Raw genomic sequence first — 27,251 nt, 5'->3', positions numbered from 1 at the left:
GCTGTCATACAAATGGAAGCTCACTTACACTGCCAGAGAGGGAGCCAATTTCAGGTAGAATTGGCTGCTGAACCTAAACTGTCTTTTGTGCTTAGGAAGATTGCCTATTTTAACCAAATAAAACATACTTAGTCATTCCTCTTGAAGTAGTACAGTCCCCCAATTTTGTCTCCTGAGAGGAGAATTTTAGGTAATTGTTTAGGTCTCTTCGGAATGCTGAGGATTTGGCTATTCCATGGCAGCACACCTCAGTAGCCTCCCCGTCTGCCCATGAAGCTGTCAATTGTACAGTTTCATTCAGTGACTCAGCCCCACTAGCCTGACTGGGTATTCAGGAAAGCCCCAGATGGAGAGAAGCAGCATTCCATGACTATTAGAAACAACGAAAATGTATAAATGGTAAATGTGTATGATTAATTAATGATTTTATACATGAAGTTTTTTTTATGTTGAATTTTTGATGAGTGAGGTCATGTTGGGCCTCAGAAAGTTCTATATTTTAGAAGCATTTCAAAGCTTTTTGTCTGTTTGTTTTGATTAAGGATGCTTGGCTTGACAACCTAACATCCTTGGAGGATAAAGCCTTGGGATACAAAGGTGAGAATAATCACTGCCAATTGTCAAGGATGAGGAATCCCTAAACTTAGTTGCCTCTTTTATTGTCTGTGGAGGTCATGGTTCAGGAAGCCACTTGAAGAGAATGGTACCATAGCTGAGGCTGTATCTCTGAGGGATTCAGTCTCTCTGACCTAGGAATCTTGCACCTTCTTTAGATAACCACATAACTATGACAAACCGAGTATTAGCTTGAATAGACTCCAACCAAGAGAAAGGAGTTAACTTTTTAAAATTAGAAAATAAATTGGCATATAACAATTATATGTATTTAAGACAATATGACAATTTAATGCATGTATGTAATGTACAGTGATCAAATCAGAATAATTAGCATTTCAATTTTCTTAAACATTTATTATGTCTTTATGTTGGGAACTTTTAGCCTTTTCTTCTAGTTCGTAGGATGTGTTTACTGAAATATTTCAACACACAGCCACTTTGCCATGAACACTGCAGTACTATTTCTTCTATCTGCGATTTGATGTTTAACCTTTATCTAGATCTAGCTTCTTCTTTTATTTATCAAAATGTCATATTTTCTTATTATAGTTACATCAGGTATGCTTTTGCTTTCTGACAACCATCATAATTGTCAGGCCAATTATGATGATCGTGGCAGACTGGTTTTCCAGAGAAGAGTTTAAAATAAACATAACATCAAAACACAGAAATTTATATTATATCACACACTATAGTTCAACATTCAGTATTTTAAGCATACATTTATTTATTTATTTTGTGTGGAAGTTTCTATCATTTGTGTTCTAGAGAATTAACTCAGGTCATCCAACTCACTGATTATACAACATTTTAACACAAAATAATTGAGTAGCAGAAATTTCCCCTGATGAACGTTAGTAATTTGTTCAATTTTTATCTGATTATAGACAGGATTTATTTTTAACAAAATGCATTTTAAGAAAGCACCAGAGGTAATCAAACATTACTATGCAAGCATAAAGAATAGAATTTAATTTGTAATTTATACTCATTAATCAAAAATGGACTTAGAGATTGTTTAAATGGAAGTCTTAAAGTTTTATAGTTCTTTAACCTATGTGTTTTCTCTAAAACTTTCATTCTAAGAATTAGCCATTTCAATTTATTAAAAAAAAAAAAACTGTACAAAGTAACGGGTTTCATCGCCTGGGTCTCACTTACATGTCTTATTACATTTTCCCATCATTCAAGGCCTCCTCACTCTCTTCTCCCATCCTTCTGGCCTCTTTCTTCCTCCAAGGAGTCTTCCTGCTCTCATGTCACATGTGAGGAACTGGCTACTTTAGGTAAACAGCTGGACGTGCATTCCTCTTCAGAGGAAGCCTGGATAAGTCAGTCTTGTAATTTAAGAACAGGGTTCTAGAATTACAAAAGTGCCCTCTAATGGCGTAACCTCTTTTGCTTCTCTGTTATCTCTTCACAGCCACAGCTTTACAGTTTGAATTCAGTAACGCTGATCAGGCCAGGCAAGGTGGCATATACATATAACCGCAGCTCTCGGGAGACAGAAGTAAGAGGGTCAGGACTGCAAGGTCACCCCCAACTACAGAACCAGTTTATGGCTAGCCTTACCTACAATGAGACTTTTTGTCTCACAGAAACAAAAATAGCATCCATCCCCTCCCCCAAATAAAACAATACAAGCCTGCAAGCAACAATAATCAAAAACCCACTTATCAGAATTTCACTTTCAGAATGACTTCTTACATGGCCATCTGGTGGATAATGTGGGGACTGTGCCCATGTGTAGCAAAGAATCTTGTTATCCTTCTCCCACAGTGTGTGTGTAGCTCAATCAGATATAAAAAGTTGCCAGGATGGTTTCACATCTACATCATGTATGTATGCAAATACAAATACATATGCAACTATGCATGAGCATACACTGCACTAAGAAAGTCCGTTGACATGGCTGTATGACTATTAACAAGCCAGAAAAACAGCATGCTGCTATTCTAAATACCAAGTAGGGTCACTGACATGATTTGGACTAGAAGTTTCTGTTGCTTGGACCATAGAGATGCTAACAAATCTCTGCCAGTGCTTACGTTGTCGAAAGCCTCTCTTAAATAGCAGCCACCTTTAAATCCTGTGGAGACTGAAGAAGGAAGAATCTGGTGTCTGGATGTACCAAAGTCTTTGGAATTACAGGCCACAGACACATGAGATAATTTTATTGTTTGGAAGGACAATATGTGTCAGGTTAAAAGTTACAAAGAAAAAGGTTTATTTCTCCTTTTCTCTCCTTCCCACTCTCCTCTCCACCTTCTTCACTCCATCTATGTCTCTATCTCTAGTTCTTCTCTATCTCCGATTTTACCTCTATTTCTATCACTGTCTCTATGTCTGTTCCATCTCCTTCATCTCTCTCCATCTCCATCTCCTTCATCTCCATCATCTCCATCTCCATCTCCATCTCCATCTCCATCTCCATCTCCATCTCCATCTCCATCTCCATCTCCATCTCCATCTCCATCTCCATCATCTCCATCTTGTCCACTATCCACATCTCTCTCACTTTCTTAGGAACTGAGGAGAGGAGATGAGTTGTTTCTGGAACATCATCTCATGATTACCATGCATTCTTTACTGACAAAGATGAGGAGGGTCCAAGAATAATGTATAATAGGAACTATCTTTAGTTGGGTACTGTATGTACATGCATATATTCTTCAGGTCAAAGTATGTAGGAATGTATTAGAGTGTAGTCAGCTGATGTATAAGTGAAAATCGATGAAGAGTAGTTCTAAAGAAAGAGTCTGCTCAATATAAAATGTGGCATCTCTGTGTGGTGAGATGTGACATGGAGGCCGATGTGACAACAGTTTGCTTTAGAACTGCAGTGCAAACTCGCATCTACCTCATTTTCTTCACCTTTGCTGGACTCTGAGAAGTGCAGATTGCGCAGGATGAAGTAAAGACCAATTTTAAAGACTAAGAATAAATAGATGCTTTATTTTCAGTTGTTGGGAGTATGTGTGTGTGTGTGTGTGTGTGTGTGTGTAATGGGCATGTGTATGTAAGTACAGGCACCCTCAGAGGCCAGTTAGGACTCACCATCAGATCCCCTAGTACTACAGTTATAGGCAGATGTGAGTCATCTAATGTCAGCTCTGGGATCCTAAGCTAGGCTCCCTAAAGAACAGTGCACACTCTTAACTGCTGAGGCATCTCTCCAGCTACAGACAAAGAAAAAATAGGAGCTACTTTCATTACAAAAACTAATAAGTAGGCCAACTAATCGTTAACTGAAGATGCATAGCTTAAGACATTCAGCATTAATTTTTAATTCTTAATCTTTTTATAGTTTTCATTGATTAATATTTATTCAGTCATTTATTTTTGTATGTGGGGGCTGTCTATGTGTAGGAGTAGGCATGGCTCAGTGCATGTGTACTGCTACATGATGTGGAGACCAGAGGACAGCGTTTGGGAGTTAGTTTTCTCTTTCTAACATGTGGTTCCCGGTAATTCCAGTCAAATTGTCCAGCGTGGCAGCAAGAGCTTTTACCAACTTACCTATCTTTCTGACTTTTGAATTTTTATCCTATGGGTCTTTTACTGTAGTTAAAATCAAGTCAAACTAGGATCCTTCTTTCCTACAGACTTGGAGAAATGTTAAGTGGCCAGAAATAAGTAAGCAAAACAAAACCTTAAAGTATACTGGATAAGACAAAACCCACATAAAACCTGCAGCCAGACACCTAGAACATCTCCACACAGCCTGTTCATGCAATCCACTGGCGATTATGTAAGGTGGACTCATTATACCAGCCCTGAGCAAACCACTGGCTTGCATGGGTGAACACTATTTACTATTTAACCTGTTTAAACAGTGATAGAAAGCAAATCAACTGGATGAGGTTATAGATTTTAACCACAATTTTTAACAGCAATCTTAAGTAGAAACTATTTCAGGTGACTAGAAGTCTTGCCTTTAGAATTTGTAGACTACTGTCCTAGTTTGCTGTCTAGTGGTGTAGTTAGCACCAGCACCGAAGGCAACTTGTGAAAGAAAGGGTTCCTCTGACTAATAACTCTAAGTCATACTCCATCATGAAGGGAAGTCTGGGGAGGAACTCAAGACAGAAACCAGAAAGCAGTAACTGCAGTAAAGGCCATAGAGGAGATGAATGCTCCTTACTAGCTAGTCTCTCATGACTCAGTTTGCTTTCTTCTATAACCTAGGACATCCCACCCTGGGGTAGCACTCTCCATAGTGGGCTCTCCACCAGTCAATCATTAACCAACAAAATGCTCCCAAATGCTTGCCTATAGGTTGATCAGATAGAGGTATTGTCTCACTTGAGCCCCTTCCTCCAAGATGATTTCAGCTAGGTTAAATTGGCCACAAACTAATCAGAAGACCTACAATTAGTTAGCTTGTTGTTGAGGGTAATCTGTAAGTCTGGTAAATAAAAATGGTGTGATTTGTGATATATCTGACCAAGAATTTCTGACTAAAGGACAGACATGATGTAAATGAAGACACAAAATTTCCTCAACCTTGCAGAACCACCAGGACTGCCACCAACAGCTCTCTACAATGGTGTTACTAGAATCAAAGTCAACACATCCAATCTTCCTCATTCATAAGCAAAGTCTGCAATATCTTTGCACATGCGCGAATATATTTGTAAAGAACAGCATCAGATGGTAATAGCCATTCTGAGCTATAAAACTTAAGATCAAATTCCTGGTGTAAACATGCTGTAAAAAGAATACAGTTTGAAAACACCCACATCAAGATTTACTTTGTATTACTTGAAATAAATTTAAAGCAACCCCCAAGCCCCACAAAGGGAAGAATATTCTGAATAACTTGAAGAAGATGCATCTGGAATAAATGAAATTTAATATTTAATTACAGAGAGTAGAAAGTGCATGATTATAATTGAGTGAGGATAATTTAAGGACTGGTATGCCACAAAGATTTCTGTTATTTTCTTTTCATGCAAATATTTAGTCCTTTAAATTTCTATTATTAAACTTGAGGGCATTTATTTTTATTTACATCATCCAAGCACATGTGATAATATATTTAAGTGATTCATCTAGCTGCGAGGAAAATGCAGTGTTGGTCTAAGGACTGGTCCTTGTCTCTGCGCCAGCCTTCTGGCAGTGAGCAAGGAGGCTGTGCTGGGTACCCTAGTATCAGAGCTTAACTTTTAAATGCAAAAGTCCTGTCAAGGCATGAATGAGAAAAAATTATTTAAATTCCTAGAAGTGGTTTGATTTTTCTGTTTTTTCAAAGAAGAAAAATGTTGACTGAAGTTAGTTGATTGTTTGTTAAAAAAAAAAATCCAAAAATATTTCCAGCTTTGGTTGAATATTAAAGAAGGAAATCAATGCACTGTCTTTTGGAATTTCCATATATAAAAAGAAAGAAGTACAGTAGGAGGCTCCTGGTGTGTCCTGTGGTGTGGTCTCAGCAGGTGAGAATGGTGCTCCCTTGCAAAGACTGTCCCTTGTGGAGACACCGCTGTTAGCAGAATCTGCTGTCATTCCATAGTCCTATAATTATGAAGGGCTTTAGAGTTCATTACACCAGTGATTCCAACATCCTCAAGCACTTCCCCCAATGACTGCCAACTTTCATTCTGAAGGGAAATTGAATTAATATAAAAAAGCACTGTAAAATTAAAACCTGCCAGAGATTCAAATAAAGTTTCCATGCTGTCACCCATCCACTCATATCCTCCTGGTGTGCAGTTCGTGACAGGGCCAAAGTCAAGGGCATTCTAATTTTAAATGACCAAGTGTACAGAGTCAGAAAAACTTAAGAGAAGAACTTATTTTAAAGTAATTGACCTTGTCTTCTCACTGTTCTTAAGGTCAAAAAGAGCACAATAACAACAGAAATGGCCAAAATAAATGCACCATAAATAGCCATAGTCTTTGATGTTGGAAACCAGACTTAATTTACCAAATGAAAGAAGATTTAAACTGCAGTAGATGAGTGACCACAAGATACAGCCAAGTCCAAGAGCGATGCACGGGATAATGAAAAGTAACATTGACACAAAAGAGAAGATGCTTTCTTCCTATTAAAATGTCCTCTGGATGCGAGATAACTGGGAGAGATCCTGCCATCTTGGCAACAGCTAATAACTCCTAGACTGAAGAGAGCCTGTGGGGAGGGAGAAGATCCTTGATTGCTTTGCTTGCTTAAGTTTGACAGTTAAACTGTTTTTTTCCTGTTGGTTGGCAGCAGAATGAAAGTGGCTTCCTGTGCAATGTTTCCAAGCAGCCAATTTCCTTCACACCTCATTCTCTGCAGAGATGAAGCAGAGATGGAACAGAGGCCATTAGCCCCAGCACATGTCAGCAGAGAAGCAGAGACAGTAACACACATCCTCAATTAGACTTTATAGTTACTTTAGCTGCGATGTGAAGTTATCAAAACTGACATACGATCAAACAGCTAATATTAAAAATCCAGTTGCTAATAAGTGACTTGCCAATTGCTAACTTAGTACTCCAAACTGAGCTGGGTAATGTAGGGACTCAACAATGATAATAAAATATCCTACAAATGCAAAAGCTACTAGCAAAGACAATAGCATTGTATTCACTCATTATTTTTAATTCAAAGTCTTTGTAATATATGCTTGCTATACATCAAAAACTCATTTGGGGGACATAACATAAAGTGCATATTGTAGTCAGAGTGATAAATAGCACACAAATATAAACAAGATAACAATGTTGGTGGTATGGCCTGAGATCAGTATTTCCATTTTAGTCAAACCTCAGGAATGGCATATATAACTTGATCAGGCCAGCTCTTATTGTCCTGAGAATACTTTTATTCCTGCCCATCGTGTTAAAGCTTGTCTCTAACTACATCAACAGGCTGGCAGCCAAAGTATATGACTTGAAACTGATAATGGACCCCAGACAAAGTTATTAATTTAACAGGCTGGCAAGCCAAGAACGGGTAAGATTCTGCACAAAACCTTACCAACCTAAGACATAAATGCATTGCTTATGATAATGCATATTCCATGACAAGGAAGGAAGGCTTTCTTGTCAGAACGACCTAAGACAGACTCAGTCTGGTTTATGCAATAAAATGGGGAGATGTGGAAAGCTTTTGGGGCTGCCTGGCAGGAATCTGTCATTGGCCAAGGACAAGAAAATGGGCTACTTGGAAGGAATCTGATGTAGGCCAAAGACTAGGAAATGGACTGCAGGCAGAAATCTGACATTGGGCTGGAGCAAAGAAGTAATTTTAGGCAGAAATCTGAATCCTAGGCTAGAACAAAAAAGAAATTTTAGGCAGGAATCTAAATCTTAGGCTAGAACAAAGAAGTAATTATAGGCAGAAATCTAAATCTTAAGCTAGAACAAAGAAGTAAACTTCAGGCATGAAAATGACTTTGGGCTAGGACAGGGAAGTAGGCTCAGATATTTTGATCATCCTGGTAAGCCCTTAGAAATAGTGATCACAGGCGTGATCATGGGACTCTGTTTATTGTTGTGTATGTTCTTTGATTATCTGGGTTTATTGTCTTCCTCATTCCTGGACTATTTGCATCTATCATATTGCTAGTTACTCAACCTAGAACTGACCTTAATATTTGCATGTAATTTAAACAGTATAAAGGCAAAAAAAAAATAGGAGGAGGGATGGGAGAGGGGATTAATGGGTGGGGGGAATGGGGAAGGGGAATGGTATCTGAAATGTAAATAAATAAAATATCGAATAAAAAAATCATTATTCCAGAATGAAAATACACAAACTTAAATGTCAAAAAAAAAAAAAATGTTGGCAGCTATTCATTGCCATGCAGAAAACTGGAATAGGCCTGTATTAAAGAATACATGATGACAGCAACTTCAGGCTGAGTAATTGGTGTTTCATGGGGAAAATGACATTTAGGTTGAAATTTAAACAGAAAGAGAATGCTAGAGAAGCAAAGGTCAAAGGAAAGAGTATCCTGTACAAAGAAATGCTTGGGGTATTCAAAAAGGAAAAGGTCATTGGTGGAGCATAGAGGAAGAGAGAAAGAGAAGAGAAGAAGAGAAGAGAAGAGAAGAGAAGAGAAGAGAAGAGAAGAGAAGAGAAGAGAAGAGAAGAGAAGAGAAGAGAAAGTGGTGCAAAGTGCAGGTCACACGAACTTTGCAACCATATCAAAGGCTTTGTATTCTATTCTGAATGTGATGGAAAGCTCTGTAAACAGAACAAGACCCAGGCTAATCCATGCTGTCTGTCTGTCTGTCTATCTATCTATCTATCTATCTATCTATCTATCTATCTATCTATCTATTTATCTATTTACCTACCTACCTATTTAGTCATCCATCTCTCCGTCTAAGCAATAACTCTATTGTATAAGTAACCAATTTTAAAGAGAGTGTGATTATAGAGATAAAAGAATCAATCTAGTCTCTTAAAAACATAGAGGAAGGCTCTGGCAGTTGCCAGTGGCAGAGTGTAGTTAATTGGAGGCAAAGATAAAAAAATAATGGAGCAGATTTGGGATATATTTTATAAACTAGATTACAGAGAATACAGAGGAGATGAAGACAGAATTATGGTGAAGAATCAAGAATAATATACTAGGGTGAAACATAAGAAATAAGAATTTGAATTAGGTAGAACTGATATAATGTCATAATGAATTACTACCTAAGATGCAACTTTTAGATCTAATTATTTTCTGTTTTCTACATCTATTCTTTTATTTGTGCATGCCACAGTGTGCATGTGGAGGGGTCAGAGGAAAAATTGCAGGGATCAATTCTGTTCTTCTACTGTCCTTCCAGGGATGGTCAGCTTTGGCCGTTATTACCTTTACCCACTAAGCCATCTTGCCCAGCCTAAATAATTCTTATGACAAATAAAATATTTGAGGAAAACACTCTCTTTATGTGACAAGAATTTTATGCAGTGGAGGAAAATCTCAAGTATGCAGTGGTGACATGTGTGACCTTAAAAAGTAAAAGTCTTGACTTCAATTGTCATAATGCAAAATAGGATCTAGAAATAGAAAAGGCTGTTGAGACGGATTGAGAGCGCACACACACAGAGTTGTACCTAATAAAATTATATTTCAAGTGAAGGATGCAAAATATTTCGGGTGCACTAATTTATCAAATTTATCAAAAGTACACAGAGAACTAAGAATCCTGAAGCTGTATCTTAGCTTAGTGTATTACAAAGGAGCAGGAGACAAAATGGGAAAAATGGACACAGATGTTTTGAAGAAAATTGTCTTGAAACATATAACAGACCAGCTCTCTTCCTGAGCTGTGTCTTAACAGATAGCTAGAAAAAATTAGGACCCCAACTTCAAGTCAACATTTGCCCAAGTCACTTAACTTGTACTTAGCAGCACTTTTTTTTTTTTTTTTGACGAAGCAGTTCCAGCTTGAGGAATCACATAGTACAAGCTGTGTGATGAGACAGGGATCCATGGGACTTTCTAGGCCTCTATTTTCACTGAGGAAGCAGATGGCTACCTCATATAGTGTAGAAAGAATCAAATGCTATCAGGGCCAGAGACAGGAAAGGAGCAAGTGGCTTTGTCATGGAATGGCAACGCACTGAGAGAGTGGACAGTTCCAGGTGGGAAATTAGGACTCCCTTTGTATTCTTTGCAGTAGAGCCAGGTGCTTACTAAGCTCTACCTGACTGAGTAGCCTAATGGGATAACTACTGATCCCCCTATACTGAGATATACTGGTATTGCTGGGCTTCATGACTGAATACTGGATCCTCTGCACTGAGACACACAAAATACTATCTTGTTTGTGAGTGAGAACACAATAACAGTTAGAATAATAGAAAACTATAGCAGGAAAGAAGAGTCTACAGAATCACATGGACTCTTCTCATCCATAAATAACAACCTTAAATCTTCTCCCACTTTCTGTCAAATTCAGGTAATCTGTGTCACTTTCTCAAAAGACCATAAGCATTCTATTCTCCAAAAAAAAGAAGGTATTTAAATTATTCAACTTCAAAGATATTCCTGTTTGTATGACAAACCTGGTTTTGAAAATTGCTTTGGTGATTCTCCAGCTGTGTCTGCTAAACACATGGGCCACATCTTCCATAATGCTTTGATCAAAGAAAGCTTTTATAATCCAGCCCCTAGTGGTGTAATTAAAAGCAAGCCCCACTGACAAGAAGAAGCTGCTTTAGAACAGCAAGCATGGTGGAACCACAGTGCTCAATGGGCAGCAGGCCAAGCACTGCTTGGGTACAGAGTCTCTGCTAAGATCTGGCTGAGGAACCCTGAAACAGCAATAAGCAATTCTTGTGAAGTGTTTGCACCTGTCAAGCTCACACTGTGCTGAGAGAGACAAAGAACAAGTAAAGAATTACATTGGCTTAATATGCCTATTCCAGAGAACAATGGGGCCTGAATAGAAAATGGACCCACCAAAGGGGCTAGAGAACATAAGGATGGTGGGTCTTCCAGGCTCTGAGGTTAGAGAGGACAGCTGTGAGGAAGAACATCTCAGCAGGGGTCTTAATAAAGGCTAGAATAAAGAGGAAGCTATGTGGAGCTGGGGATGTTGGAATTGGGAGGGACAGAGCAGACCCTGAGGAATACCGGCAGCACGGTGGTCTCTCAGACCTTATGTTTAGGGATCTGTCCATATTTGTGTTAACTGAAACTACCAGCCAAGAAAGAAGAATATTATGTGACAGCAATTTTCCCAGGGAGACACTACACACACATGAACACTTTCCAGAGAGGGAACCATGACAGACCTATGTTCAGATACAACCAAAATCCAACTTGGTGATCCAATGAGTTTTATTGGCGTTTCTTATGGGAATATGGGTGAGGGGTTACTTACAGGAGCTGAAATTACTCAAGGAAAGCTTCATCATCAAAGCCCATCCCAGCTTGAATGACACCCAGCAACATTGGGAGCCTGGAGCACACTGCACAGCTTGCAGGCAGCTCCTGCAAGGTTAGAGTATCCTTTCTAGGTGCCTTGGTTGTCTCAACCTATTGCAGGCAGCTTGGATGGTTTCTACTTCTTTCAGGCATCTGGTCAGTCTCAGAGTCTCCTTCATAGTTTAGCTTCTCTGAGAATCTTCTTTGCAGCTCAGCTTCCATCCATGTGAATGGGACTCTCAGCCTTTATTGCTTCCTGTGGCAGGAAGGAGCCTACTGAATCTGCTCAGTTTTAGGGACTTCCTGGAGCAATTTTGAGTTACTTACCTTCTGGCTTAAGGAGCTTTCCTGCATGATGGAATGTTTCAGTCTTGGGGAAAATGGTTTCATAACTGTTACAGTAGGTAACAGGGCCAGGAAAACAGGTCCTGGCTCAGGTCAGGTGAGGTGATGTGCTGGAGCCAAATCGAAAGTAGACACAGTGGCTTCAAGGTCCGTTATCATACATATTAGAAGCAGAAGTACATCCCAACTCATCCCAATGACCAAAAGGAAATGCATCTGAGACTACAGTGTAGTAACATCAAGATATACTGGCAAGGGCATTCTACTTAAAGAAGTCATTTAAAATGGCAGAGCTATTACAACAGTACAAGAATGCCTTCTAACCTTCTGGAGCCAAACACAAGAACAAAGCTCTATAGGCTCCAGGAGTCTCTCAGGATGACAGTGAGGTGCTGCTCACTTGTATGGTCTCTTACCCTAGTCCTCTCTGTACAGTGTCAGTAAACCAGTTTGTGTTTGTTAGCTTCCCGTTATTATAAGCCCCCACCCCAGGGGGAGGGTGCTAAAGAAATAGATAAGGCAGAATCACAGTCTTTTGCAGAAACCAAAATTTGATTCTTATTGTCCTATCCCATCTCCTTGGAACTATATGCATTTTATATGTATTTTGCCCCTAAAAAAGAGCTCTTTATGAGACTTAAGGACACAAGTTTATGAGTATAAATTTATTTTTATTAATCTTGACATCCTTAGGCGGTTATTTTTAGTTTGCTTCCCCAAATTGTCATGGAATAAATATTTTCTGAATGATAGTGTCTGTTTCTGAAATGCTAATATCAAGGACCAAAACAATCTAGACTGTCTTCTATCAGAAAAATCCCAAAAGTTTCTAGCATGCAAGACAAACTTAGGGATGGCAGCTTGCTACAGCCTTTTAGCTCAATGTGAGCTTTAGATCCACATTCATTCTGATCACACAGCAGTGGAAAATGGCATAGTGGTGACCTCGCCTAGCTAGGCTCCAGAGTCAAGCTTGAATTTCCTTCTTCTGGCAGAGCACTCTTGTGCCATTATGACTGTAGGGAGTGTGTGGCCCTACTCTCAGCCTCCAAGTCCAGTGTTTGATTATGGAGGTCCTGATTAGACAGCTGAAGGACTGAGATGTTGTGTTAAGGGAAGAGTGTGTCTCACTCACAATAATGGATCAGTCCTTGAAGCTATCGATGAAGAACATTAATAATATCCATACTCTGTTAACCATTGAATCCTGCCAATCTACCTGCAGCATGTGTCATCTCTCCTATCCAAACTGCCAATGCCAAAAATTATTGACATACTGCACTACTCTGGCCTTCTTTCATACTTTTCCCAATATTCACATGATAACCATTTTAAAGAATCTGTTTCCATGTTTTTTTTTTTCTGGAAAACAAAATGGGTGTCAGATAGCTTTCAATTAATGTGAATCTAAAATTCTGGTTGTGTGAGCGTCTAATCCTCTAGCTCCTATTCCCTCTGAAAAACTCATTTCTTCAACTTTCTTCCCCTCTGCTTTGTACTCGCAGCACAGGCCCCAGCACAAGCCAGTCCTGTGCTGAAACACTTAGTTATTTCTCTGGAGGCAAATTTCTGTGCCTTCTGTAAGACTGAAGCATTGATAACAACAGGGAAATCGTCCACTCATGCATTTTTACTGACACCCATCTTGAATTCTGTTTGTACACATGAGATCCCCAAGTGTCCAACAGTTAATGCTAACACAGAGCGCAGCATCAAGCGGATGGTCATAGCATCGTGTAGGAATACATAAATTAATGAAAACGACAAGATTGGAATGGGCTCCTTAGTAAATAGAATTATTTCACCAAGTAATAACATGAGCTGAAAGAGAAAAAAAATGAATTTGTGCTTTTGACAATTTTAAAATCGCCAAAGGTTTAACAGATTGTTTTATGAAACTTAAGTAGCTTGGAAGCATATCCTTAGTATTTTGAGGTACTATCAAAATGGTAGCCACTGGCAAGGCTGCTGTGGCCAGAGGGGCATGAGGAAGACGGTCCAGATATGTGCTAGAAAGATGTGTCTTTTCTCCTAAAGAACATAGAAATATTCTGGCCGTAAATAGAGCACTATTTACTTGGGAGGGAGCTATTAGTTTCCTTTGAAAATGTATTTGAATAAATTCTGATCTGAGGAAAGAAGTGTCATATTTTCAAACTCACAGACACAAATCAGCTTGGTTCAGCTGGTCTAGGGTGTGTCCTCAGACTGGCCCTGTAACAAAAGGATGCTGGTAACTCGTGGACTACATTAACTATTCAGGTTGTAGATGGATTTGTCCTTCTGAATCTTTTGATTTTCATGAATTTTTATTTTGAAACTTTCAAAACATTAATATCTATCATCTTTCTGAAGTAAGTAAAATAAAGATAATGAATGCCATAGATGACTGAGTAAAGGAATGGAGGCCTTAGATAGTTAAAATTGGTTAAATTCTAAATTATTCTTGTTTCTAGAAGTAAAGGAGAGGATATGTAAATATGTCTTGTTACTGGAAAAAAAAAGGAATTTGAAAGTAATAATTGTTAATTTTTTTTTTCTTTTATAGAAGTTCAGGCTCTTTCCAAACAAAGACACATTTTGGAAAGATGAGCTAATGGCCCCCGAGGACGAGGAAGTTGCAGGCCTCTAGTCATTTAATGGGAACACAGCTCTCTTTTACTTTCTCTACTTAGCTCTCCCATCTAGCTCATGTCTCCACATCGCATGTGAACTTCTTCCACATCTTGTTTTCCCAACAATTCAAGACCAAAATCTCCAACAGAGAGCTGATTTAAGTCTAGGCTTGTTCTGTGTTGTTTTCCATCCTTCTCAACCATGCAATTTATACTGTTCATTCACATTTGGAGAGCTCAAAGACTGTCGAAGCAAAGTGAAAAAGAGAAAGCAAGGGGGCTGAACATATGGTAAAAGATCCAAGGTTCAGAAGAGCTGGCTAATCCTCCACGTAAAGTAGCTGCACAAATGCAATCTTTTTTTCACACACTGGGGACTGGAGAAGAAACCCAGGGCTTTATTGATACCACTGAGCTACAGTCAGTGTCAAACTGGATTAAATAATAAAAGACAAGTTTATAACATACTTTTAAAAACACTGATGGGGAAGGACTTTCAGAGGATAACTGATCTATCTTTACTGGCTTACCTGTCAGGTAAATGGCTAGGTCTCTATTCAGTTAGACCCGATATAGAAGCAGAAGGGCCAAGATACTAAACGTGTGTGTGTGGTGTCTGTGTGTAACCATGGACATACTTCTTCCTCCCCATGAAATATGACAAAATTGTACATAGTAGGAGGCTAAAATGGCTCAGTTTTCACAAGAGCTCTTCACTGTATCTTCATTGTATCTTCACTGTCTCTTCACCTGCGTTTCAATGCATGCAGCCTATGCTCTCACACACCCTACAGAATGAAAGGGATACACTTCCTTATTTTTCCAAAGGAAAATGTAAATTCCCCTATGTCTTAGTAACTTGGATTAAAAAGCTTTTATGTGATTAAAAATACTTTTAAATTTAATTTGAAAAATCCATTTCATATATGAAACTATTAGATTTTGTCAAACCCAAGTCTTCCCATTCTCTTCCCCAATTCTTCACTCCCACATCCATGTGCACTTTAAGTCTACTGAGTCCATTCATGTTCTCAGTATGTGTATTGGTGTAGGGCCATCTGCTTGAATATGGGTTGCCTCTCAGGAGGCCACATCTGAAATAATTTTTCCTCCTGCAGCAACTATTAAATACCAATAGATTTTCATATGGGGAGAGGCTGTGTGAGTGCCTTGCCACCACCACTGATGCTGGAATTTTGGCTGCCTTGATCTTGTGGAGTTTTAGGGCATTCAATCACACCTGATGTGAGTTTGTGTCTTGCAACATTCCTGTCCTGACCAGAAGACACTGGTTTCACAAAGGTCGTCTATTATCCCTGGCTCTTACAATATTCTACTTTTTTTTTTTTGTCTGTGATGTCCCTAATCCTTGAGGGTGGAACAAGTGTTATAAATGCCCTATTTAGCGATAAGAGCTTCACAATCTTGTATTCTCTGCATTTCGACCAATTGTAAGTCTCTCAGTCAAGTGCCATCTACTGCAAAAGGAAGCGTCTGTGGTGAAAGCTGAGAGCTGCACTAATGGATGAGTAGGAAGATAAATATTTAGGGTATTCATACTGTGTTCATTTAGCTAAATAATGGGTAGTAAGTTCTTTTCTGTGTCTATCATCTGTCCAGGCACAGGTTTGTGGCCTACTTAAAATACATTCATGGGCTCCTTTTTCTGCAGCAAACTTTAAATCTAGTTGGAAAGTAGTAGGTTACTCCTTTACTTCTGACACTATTTTATCAATAGGAATATCTTGCCAAGTCTACTCATTATCAGAGCTTGCATAGGTCACCGTTAACTGATAACTTTTCTCCTGCAGCAGCACCTTTCAGCATGATGAAAACATATCTAGTAAACCTAAAGCCCCTGGGCCAATGACAGCCTTATTTTTCTGTGTCGAAAGACTCAACTCTATGGTGTCTTCAACATAGGGTCTTACTATTAAGTACAGGACAGTAACCAAGAGCAACTTAATAAGCTGTCTATATTGGTTTTGGAGGTCTGCTCACTGGTTAATAACTGGAAGGGAAGGAAATTATATATCACACTGGGCTTCTTGTTTGCCAGCATATGACATCTGGGAGAGGCGTTGTCCTCTCAGATAGCATCACGTTATTTAAACTCTTCTTTAAAGTCTATGTACTTGTCTATGCACAATTTCATCCATGTTTTTGGATATAATTTCTTTTTTTCAGTCATATAACAATCATATAACTAACCTTATGCTTCAAGAACACTAATGTTAACAGAATAAAATAACTGCTGAACTATTACATTCAATTAGTTTGGAAGAGGTTGCATTTTTGCTTTCCAGTGATACAATTACTACACATAACTTAACTATTTCAGCGTTGTAGACTACATGTCTCAAGTACATGTCTAGCTCATTTTTCTAATCCCAATTTTTCTTATTAGTTTCTACTTACTTAAACAACATTTTATTTCTTTCCTCCTTGATCAATTCTAAGGTATTTGAATATCTTTGTCATATATATATATATATATATATATATATATACATAAATACATATGAATTTACATATATGTACACACTTATATAAAGAAGCACAGAGGACAGGCTCAAAGATAGCACACCTGGCAGTACTCATGCACATGTTTTCATAAAGCAACACAGAGGATAGACTCAAAAAATCACACCTGGCAGTACTCAATACCCAGAGACTTCCAAGGCTGGTCAGTGAGAGCAAAGAGGAGGAAGAAGAAACAAAGGAGCACGCCTGCAAGAATCAGTTCCTCAAACACGAGTGGATTAGCAGCAACTGAAAAATGCTGTGCCTTCCATGACGGAGCAGCATATGTGAAGACTCAAGTATTTCAATGTTGGGTACGGGATGTTGCAGATTATGTCAAGATGCACATGCTTGGAGGTCTGTACCCCATTTTACTTTCAGTTGGTTTTCCCTATCAAGGCTAACTTTCTAGAAAGACAGGTGTGGACCAACATTTGTCTATTTTATATATATATATATATATATATATATATATATATATATATATATATATATATAAAACTTTTGTGTTATTTGGAACTAGAATGGCGGCTTTTTACTTTCAAACTAAAAAATAACTTACACATAAACAGTTAAAATTTTTCCTTAAAAATACTTAATAAATCATCTCCTAAACCAAATAAAAACATTTAATAGACAACAGACCACTGTGACCTTGCAAACTAAATTGGGAATATATTTTTAAATATTTTACTCTTATTTATTTCTGTGTAGGGGATGTACATATGTCACTGACACACATGAAGTTTAGAGAACACATTGTTAAACTTCATCCTCTCCTTTCTCTGTGTACAGTCCAAGAATTAACACCCAGATCCTCAGGCTTTATAAGAAAATAACCTTCCTGAGTCAATAAATATAGAAAAATAAAGCACATTTGATCCATGCAACTTAACCTGGTCATTAATGTCAACTCAAATGTTGTTGAATTTTAAAAATCAACTTTGTTCTTGAACCAAAGAATTAGTGCCATGTTTAAAAGTTCCCATCAGTTTATGTGTCTTTATTGAGCTGATGCTTCAGACTTCGTATTAGCAGGAAGACATTATGGAAATCAAGGGATATAAAAATGTTCTGTAAACAATCAAATTTTATCTAGAACACTAATAATGTTAATAAGTAAAAACATTGTCATCTATTTTTAAAATTCAAAATACAGAAAAAAGTTTAATATCAGTGAATAACTGACAACTCTGTGAAAACCAAATTTTCAAGAAAAAGTTAGAAATTCAACACTATCTCCATGAAAAAATAGAAAGTGATTTTAAACTGTAATATATATATATATATATATATATATTGCTTATATACTATGATTCCCAATTTTGCATTTTAATGGTGTGTGTGTATGTGTGTGTTTCATGCTTTTTTTTTCTATTTGTTTTACTCTGGTTTTTATTTGTTTTTTTTTTTTTTTTGTTTTGTTTTGTTTTGCCTGTTTGTCTTCTAAAAACAGAAAGTTGGATAGGTGGGGAGGTGAGGAAGATCTGGGAAGAGATGAGAGAAGAGAAACTGTGATCAGAAGGAAGGCATCATTAATTTAATGAGAGCATCAACCAAGCATGAGGCCATTGCATTTGTACGTGTGACCTATGAAGATAGCCTTAGCTATAACTTTTGTTAATATACAAGAGAAAGAATTATTAGAAAGAAAGAAAAGGAAACGACAGGAAAGATACATTGCTCAAGAAAGAAAGAAAAAGAAAGAGAGAAAGAAAGAAAGAAAGAAAGAAAGAAAGAAAGAAAGAAAGAAAGAAAGGAAGAAGAGGAACATCTCTAGGACATGCATGCATGTATATGTATTGAATATAATATATATACACATATGCATATATGTTAATTTCCCTAAATTTCAGTGTTATATTGGTCTCTTCTATTTGGTTTTATCTTTTAAGATCTTAGGTTATAATTTTTATAATTATAATTATGATATAATTTTATTGTTACTGCTGGGGCATTTTTACTTTTATAGATGGGCCTGAAAAATAAATTTCCTTTTCAATTAGTAAAAGCCCCTTTTCCTGTCAGCTCCACCTTGGTAACAGCTGTGCAGGAGCACTTCCCTCGTATCAGTACCATTTAGCTCACTTGTTAAGGGCGAATCCTGCTACCAATGGTGTTGATAGCTACTTAAGAAGCAGTTTCATTTTTCCATAATAAAAACATTAAATTTTCATAGCAGATTTCCGCAAACTTTGAACAGTCAGCAATAAAGCTTATAGAAGGAAGCAAAGGAATTACAAAAAAAGAAAAACAAAAACAACCAGTAGACCAGCAGGGAGCCAACCTCCTGCCCCTGATCTTTGTCATCATTGTGGCAATAAATGTCTCTTTAATTAGTTGGTCCACAGAGGTCAGAATCTATCCCAACCCAAAGCTTTTGATAATGAAGTCTGGTGAATGTTTACACAGAATGACACTGACCAGCACACGGCATTTGGAGCTATGGGAAGACATACACGCTGCTGCATCCCTACCATTGAAACGGGACTTACTATATGGGTTTTAAAATGAATTTTAAAGCAAAGATAGATCGTGTATGTTTATACTGTGCAAACTGACTTGTATAATAATGTGAGCTCAACTCAGGGGTCATCAGTATCCCAAGATGTGTAAGTGGGTTGTGGATTGCATTTTACCACAATATTCTAAACACTGTAACTATTTATTTTTCAACAGTCTCTTGACACTTGCTGCTTCTAAGCTGGAGAGACCACCAATCCTAAACAAATAGGCCTTTTAAAGTTAGCACTCTCTCTCAAACATATCTACTGCCAATAAATAGAAAAACACTTACTATCCTTACCAATGATCTGAACATCACTCTTAAGTATAATACTTTGTTCAGTTATTGTGTTATAATTTAAAAGTGGGAATGGTCCTTGCTAAAACAAGGTATAATAATACTCTACAGTTATCATTATGAGCTCAGAGATTATTGTTCATTTTATAAAAAGAAAACTTCAGCCAGGCATGGCATGGCAGTACAGGCCCTTATATCTCAGTACTCCCGAGGCAATCAGATGGATCTTTGTGAGTTTATAGAACAGTCTGGTTTATATATCAAATTTAGGCCAGTAAGGGCAACATAGTGAAACTTTGTCTCAAAAATAAAACAAAACAAACAAAAGTAACAACAACAAAAAAAAAAAGGAAAGAAAACGAAGAAAAATGTTAATTTATTGTTTCATTTTATTTCCATCTTTGTAGATAAGGCCACAAGGCCATTTAGGGAAGTTACCAGAGATACTGACTTCTACTTATGGATAAAATGTACTCTTAAATACATCTATATTATTTTTACTGTGACTTGAAACTGTAGTCTGTGTTTCAGACACGGCAGCTGGAAGACAGCATTCACCTGGAGTCCTCTTGGAGTAAATGGCAAGATCGTCACTGTCTGTGACACCAGCTGACACTGTTGCAGTTAGGAAGCAGCTATCTGCCTGTTCAGCTTTTAATTACAGGTTTGTAATTTGGCCATGTTTAAAAGTTTCCATGCTGTACAGTGTCAAAGAATTTCACTTTAGTGGGTCAATTTCTAATCATGCATAATCAAATTTTGAATGTCTTCCAAACTTTACTAACCTGTTATTTTTAAAAGTCTTTTACCATTCTCAACCAACAAAAGGGCTGCATATTATTTCAAGGAAAACTAAAGCAGATGTTTAATAAGTTAACTATATACATTTTACTACTTTGGGGACTGTAACATGTTTCTTGCCATCAGGATGTAAAGTAAATAAATAACTTAATAAAAGAAAATAAAAATAAAGTAGATACTTGTTTCAGAGTTTTTATGTGTGAGTCTAATACACTTCAGAAAAATATGTAAAATGGTAAATACATGTCATTCAGATTTGCAGTAGGAATAAAACTTGACAAATAAAAAACTCAAATTATTCACCAAGGACCTAAAATCTATTTCCAAAGGTTGAAAGAATAATAAGATTTAATCCTGAACTCTCCATGCTTTTGTTATAGCACAGAGGACCACAGGATTTAAAGTGAAGCTTAGATGGAGCCTTGCTTTATGAGTTCCTTGGCAACAATGGCATTGTTGCAAGGCCCAGTGTTCAGCTATGCTGTGGTCAGACCTGTTCCTTCATCCTAACAGGATGCTATGCTTCCCCTTTCTCTGCACTCATCAAATGTTCTACTCCTAATTTTTGAAGGGAAAAAGGAGCAAAAAAAATATTTGTGGTATCTATGTTATTGTATACAATTTATGCTTCTCAAATCTTTCAGAAGAGTGAGATTTGTCGAGTTGGACTTTGCAGGTTTATTATTATTATTATTATTATTATTATTATTATTATCATTATCATTATTATCAGACTGTAAAGAGAGAGGAGAGGTATGGGCCTGGCCTCTCTGAATTCGGTATGAAGAGGTGAGCAGCTTACAGTGAAGCTCTTTGCAAGTGCCAGGTGACATCTTCGATGTGCCAATCAATATGTGAACATGCACAAATACACTGCAACACTATGCCCCACACTCTGAGATTATGGTGTATGTGCTACTGTGTAATACAGCAAACTACTGTATTTCCTGAACTTAGTTTTCTTCCTAGATGGAAATCAACAAAGAAGTTTGATTCTATACATCTTGCCATTTTAGTTGTCTTTTTTTTTCCCCCACCACTTTTAATATATAAGGAAGAAATAAAAACTATCTGGACCCAGGGCATAAAAACACAAAGTATTTTTACAAGTATTTATTTTATGAGAGTTTTGCCCACACACATGTATACACACCGCATATGTACTTCGTGTCCTGAGAGGTCAAAAGAAGGTATTTGATTCTATGGACACGGAATCATAACAGTTGTGAGCCACTAGGTGGGTTCTGGAAACTGAAACCAGGTCTTCTGCCAGAGCAACAAGTGTTCTTAGTCACTGACTCATCTCTCTTGTCTTAATATTGAGTGTTTTTTAAGGTAATATTTAAACACTACCAGAATGGTGCTTTAAAATCTGTTTTAAAGCCAGTGTTTTGTGTTGTTAATTTTTAAGCAACTCATCTGTGTGTGTCTGCTAACCAGGGAATGAGCCAACAGAGGATGGACAAATTATATTTTTCAGAATAATCACTCCAAAAATAACTTAGAGAACATAGAAATGAATCAGGAGAATGACTGTGACTCTGAAGCACCATTAGGAACTGTGCAGATACGTTCTTCCTAGTGATTAGCAAGGACTATTCTGTAAGTGTGTGCTTCTGTGGGTTACAGTTCCTCCATTAAGACATGACAAGAAAACAGAGAGAAAATGAACACTTATGAGAGAGCATAAAGCTTCTCATCACAGGGAAACTGAGGAAGAGACACTAAAATAATAGAATCTGTGCAATTATGTGAGATTCGCATGGCATTCCTGCTTTCTGATATCTATTCAAAATCTGTTCTTACGTTAACCTGAAAAGCTTTCGTTCTCACCAAAGTCACTGGGGGTTGGAGCTTTAAAATAGATACAGCATTCTAACCTCTGGTTAGGCACAATAGAACTGCTAAGAAAACAACAGTGAGACCTTTCTTCCATTGCAAATATTTTGTTAGCGCTTTAAAATACATAGTTTTCCCCACTACAAGCAGAGTCTGCTTCGTAAGTCCATATGAGAAAGCCTAAAGTCAGAAAGGCCAAATTTATGATGTCAATGGAAAGTCCCTAAATTACATGAAGATGACCTGTTTTAGCTGCTTGGGATGTTAAATTCCCTTGCACCATATGACAAAATTATGATGTGAGGTTTTTCTTCTCTCTAAGAGTCATAGTTTAGCACACGGATGCTAAGACTCAGGACAAATAAACTAAAAGCCAGGTATTCCTTGTTCATACAAGGATGGTTTGCAATTACACATTTTGTTACATCTTCAGAGATAAGAGCTGTGTGTGCAAGTGATTAAAGGATGCTTTTATTTCTACTGAAATAAAGGCATAATAAGCCACATATAATTCATAACAATTTAGGTCCATTACAGAGTTCTAGTTTCTTTTTTATGATGGTTACTAATTAAAAGAGTATTGCTGCCTGATTCTTTGACATAAAAGTTTAATGAATAAAAGGTTCTGATATAAAAATGAAATAGGGATACAAAGTTGCACGCTGATGAGTTTTAAGAGTATGGTGAAGGTTAAGGGTAGTCACGGGAAAAGCTGTGCAGAGAAGAAGCTGGCAATGGCTCTAAGTGAAAGGAGTTTTAAGGTTTAACATCTCTCTCTCTCTCTGACTCTCTCTCTGTCTCTCTCTCTGTCTCTCTCTGTCTCTCTCTCTCTCTCTCTCTCTCTCTCTCTCTCTCTCTCTCTCTCTCTCTCTCTCTCTCTCTCTCTGTGTGTGTGTATGCCCCATGTGCATGAGTGTGCAGGTGCCAACCACAGCTGGATTTGCAGGGGTTGTGAGTTGATCTCTGTGGGTGCTGGAACAGAACTGACGTCTTTTGCAAGAGAGTTAAAACCTCTTAACCTCTAAGACATCACTCCAACCCCAGGAAGAAGAGTTTTTTATGGGAATTTGAAACAGTACTAATCTCTAACTTGGGGGAGGGAACATTCCCAGTTGTCCCACCATCCCCCAAATTGGAATGTAATTTCACAAGAGTCGCTTTTAGAGAATGAGTGGTAGGATATTTTAATATAATCCTGAATATAGGTTTAGATTGAAAATGGGAATTGGGACCATAATTAATTATGTTGCTAAGTTTTTTAAACTCTGAAAAGTCAAAGCGATGAAAATGGCATTTCATAAGGTTGCAGCCCTCTACAACTTCCAGAGTTAAAACTGGTAAAATGACAGTATCTTTGACAGTTTGATCAATCCCATATGAGGAATGAGTGTGGGGAAAGAATACAGTTGTGGTGTTGGCCCTTTCGGAAACCACTGTAATAAGAGAGTGACATAAAACCAAGTGAGTGTAAACACAGACTTCAGCTGGTGTGATGGCCTTATTAGCACTCTTAATACTTAAAAATGAATAATAATAAATACCGACCACCCCCAGCACACTCTGCTCCGAACGCGCATTGCCTCTTGCATCCATACATCCATCACTCTTTCAGGATAATAAAACAATTCAAATGCAGCATCCAATCCTCAGCAACTGCTCTCGGGAGGGAGGGATATTTTATCTCCACTTCTCTGAGCTCACGCAGGGTTTTACTTGCTTGAAAGGGGCAGGGAATGGTGTGGGGCTCCTGTTTTTTTTACCGTTGATGACCCCCTCCCCAAGTTCTCACAGGCACTCAGAAACCGGGTGGGAAGAAATGGGGAAGAGTGGAGAGCCTCTTCAAAAAAAAAAAAAAAAAAAAAACTGAAAAAGAGGAATACAAGGCAAGTGGGGGAGGGGTAGAGAATGAGAAGGTAAAGTGTAGGAGACCCCAGTTCAAGGCAAATAAACAAATAAAGCATTCCTTGTGATTTAGCTGGACTAAAAGACAAGAAGTAAACAAACCACCACCCTAAATTACTTAAAAGAACTCTGTTTAAAATATATATATCAAAACCAGAGACTCCTAAAGGTTCATTTTCCCACTCCAGTTCTTGCTTTCAGGGAGCTAACGGTCCCCAGAGCAGATAATGGACTGCGCTCTGCAGGGACAAGGAGGAGGGCGGTGACCTGTGAGGATTGGGGTGAGCCAGCTTCGAGCCACCCTACTGCAGCAGAAGCGGGCGACTTCAAGAATTCTCACACCTCGGCTTGGAACGGAGAAGAGAGAAAGAATGAGAATGAAGGTCGAGAGACAAAATGAAAGAGCACCCCAAATCACAGTTAGGAAGCTCCCGGAAAGAGCGGAGCTGGTCTGGAAGCTTTAACTCCGAAGGCTCCCTGCCGGCACAAGGAGAAAGGTGGCTGGGACTAGAAAGCTCCGCCTGGCACACACACTAGAGAGGTCACCACACAGGGTGGCCGCTGTGGACGGAGTCCCGACCTCCGTAGCTACTCTGCTAAACTGCGGAAAGTATAAGCTAGACCTAGACCACCCAGCTTAGGGAAGTTTCTCTAAGGATGCTAGTCTGCGTGGCAGAGGACAAATGAGGAGAGCGCGGGGTCGCTGGGCTAGTCCCAGAAGATTCCTGCCACCGCCTCACAGCCAGCGTCTGCAGGGAACCCACCTCCGTGCTCCACTCCGTGAGTCCCGCAAGCTTCGCAGACCCATGCTAGTGCCCCCGAAAACCTCTCGCCCCAACACTGAGTCCCGCAGAACTAATATATGTGGAGGAGGACTTCGAACCCGGGGAGAGAAGCAAGAGCCCACCGCCAGCAGGTCAAAGTCAGTAGACACTAGCAGGGCTAGGATAAAGCTGGTGGTTCCCGGGATCCACTCCAGCCCCACGCAGCGTGTCCATCTCCCCAGCACTGGCGCTGTCTGCTCACCTAATACATCTATGACCCAGCCACAGACCGACCAGACAAGCCCAGTGAGCGCTGCCCATGTCCGTCCGTGTTCTAGAGAGCCTCTGATCGCTCCCTTCCCAGTGTGAGGATGCACCTCAACCCAGACCATAAACTAGTCCGTAGGTGCAAACGCAGTCGGGTCAGGTCCGCACCGGCTCACCAAAGCGCCGGGGAGGCAACGATTAATTCGATCTTGTTCCTTACCTTAAAGAATTTGTTTTTTTTCTAGCGGGAAGAGGAAAGTTTGGTTGGTATTTTTTTCCTCCCTGGGGGTGTGGTGTGAGGAAAAAGCCCAGGTCCCGGGATCCCACCAAGATGTCAAGTACCAGGATCCACGAACCGAGGGGACCTGCACGCTAGGGCAAAATTTAATGCCCAAGTGTCCCAACTTTGTGGCGGGCGCTGCAAACTTCCAAGGCGGGCAGAAGGCCGGCGACACGCGGCCGCAGAAGTTGCGGCGAAGTGGCGCAGACAGCGGCTCGGGGCCGGGGGTCGCGGGACAGCGCTGGCAGATGCAAGCGCTGGGTGGCGGGAGGACACTGAATGCGCCCGTAGAGCTGCACAACCGGACGGCTGGCTCGCTGAACGCCGGCGCCGGCAGCAGAGGCAGAGCCCGGTGCACTGGCGACAGAGGCGGCGGCTCGGACGCGGCTCGCTAAGCTCTGCTCTCTCGCCGCTCCGGGCAAGGAGTGTGCGCTGGCTCCTAGTGTCACCGCAGAGCTCCAGCCTCTGCCCCTCCCAGCCCGCCCGCCGCTGCCCGCTGCCCCGCCTTCCTCTACCCGCCGCTCCCCCTTAGTGCCTCGCGCCCCCTCTCCCGCTGCGCGCCAGCAACTAACTCTCTCTCTCTCTCTCTCTCTCTCTCTCTCTCTCTCTCTCTCTCTCTCTCTCTCTCTCTCTCTCTCTCTCTCTCTCTCTCTCTCCTCACACACTCACTCACACGTTCCTTTGATGCTTCTCTCTCGCACACATTCCGGTCCAGCGACCAAGTGCTCCTCACACAAGACCCTCGTAGGCCCATCTGCGATGGGTTAGGGGTGGGGAGTGTCACAGGACACATTGCTTTCTTTAGGTCCCTGCCACAGGGGGTGGGGGGGTGGGGGTAAGAGGGTGGGAGGGCGCCTTTGAAACCCCCAACAATGGTGCACGACCAGACGCGCACGCGGGACCATCTCACTGTCCAGAAGCCGAGGGAGCACAATGGAGGGGAACTCTGGGGCTTGCTTAGTGATCGAGAGGGTTCAGTTGAAGACTGGAGGTTGGAGGAAGCGAGAGCCGAAAGCGACTCTTCAACTCTTCTGCCCCAGCCTTCACTCGGGGAGCTTTTGCCTCTGCAAATCCAGCCTCTGGGGCTTGAAACTCAGCAGCTGTTTTAACAATTGAAAAAAAAAAAAAAATGACCCTACAGGACCAGTGAGGCCCAGCAGAACTTGGAAAGCCATTAAGTCTGACTAGGTAATTATGGTAAGAACTTACTTAATTAGCAACCTGCCTGAGCCCGGGTGTGTGTAGGGGTATGGAATGATATTTAGAAATCTCTTTTTTTTTTTTTTTTTTTTTTTTTTTTTGTGGCTGAGAACCTAGACTAGCAAGTCTCTCTTCTTTCTTTTCCTATCTTCCTTCCTTCTGCTCTTTATTTCTTCAGACTTTGGCTTTCAGGGTATCAAGTTCTAAGGATATAATATACAGGATTTATTAATAGTGTCAGTACTGAAAACATGAAAACACTTATCTATTTCCATTGTCACAAAGCAAACATAAGATGAAATTCAACCTTATTGAACCCTTATTTAGGACGGTGGGCTTTCTGCTTAAACGCCTTCTTGCAGAAGGCAGTTCAGCCTGCTTTGCGAAGTTCTGTGCTAGGGAGATCACTATCCTAGGTATATTTCTTAAATG

General features: G+C 39.5%; 1 protein-coding gene across 2 annotated transcripts in view; it reads right to left on the bottom strand.

Annotated features, from left to right (window-relative positions):
• Ndnf (neuron derived neurotrophic factor) overlaps positions 1–26,042 on the bottom strand; it is a 37,880-nt gene extending 11,838 nt beyond the window's left edge. Inside the window, exon 1 of one of the 2 annotated variants that reach the window (XM_034512336.2) lies at positions 25,560–26,042. Coding sequence is in view for 1 of the 2 variants with exons in the window: in XM_076939877.1 (XP_076795992.1) it covers positions 1,780–1,781 (2 nt within the window). In the remaining variant the exon portion in view is untranslated. Of the gene's footprint in view, positions 1–1,779; positions 2,089–25,559 lie in introns of those variants that run through there. The other variant, XM_076939877.1, reaches the window with a different exon arrangement.
• Positions 26,043–27,251: the final 1,209 nt, after the last annotated feature.

The sequence above is a fragment of the Arvicanthis niloticus genome, chromosome 9 (genome assembly GCF_011762505.2).
Source record: "Arvicanthis niloticus isolate mArvNil1 chromosome 9, mArvNil1.pat.X, whole genome shotgun sequence".
Taxonomy (NCBI): Eukaryota; Metazoa; Chordata; class Mammalia; order Rodentia; family Muridae; genus Arvicanthis; species Arvicanthis niloticus.
This window is presented reverse-complemented; position numbering and strand designations above follow the sequence as displayed.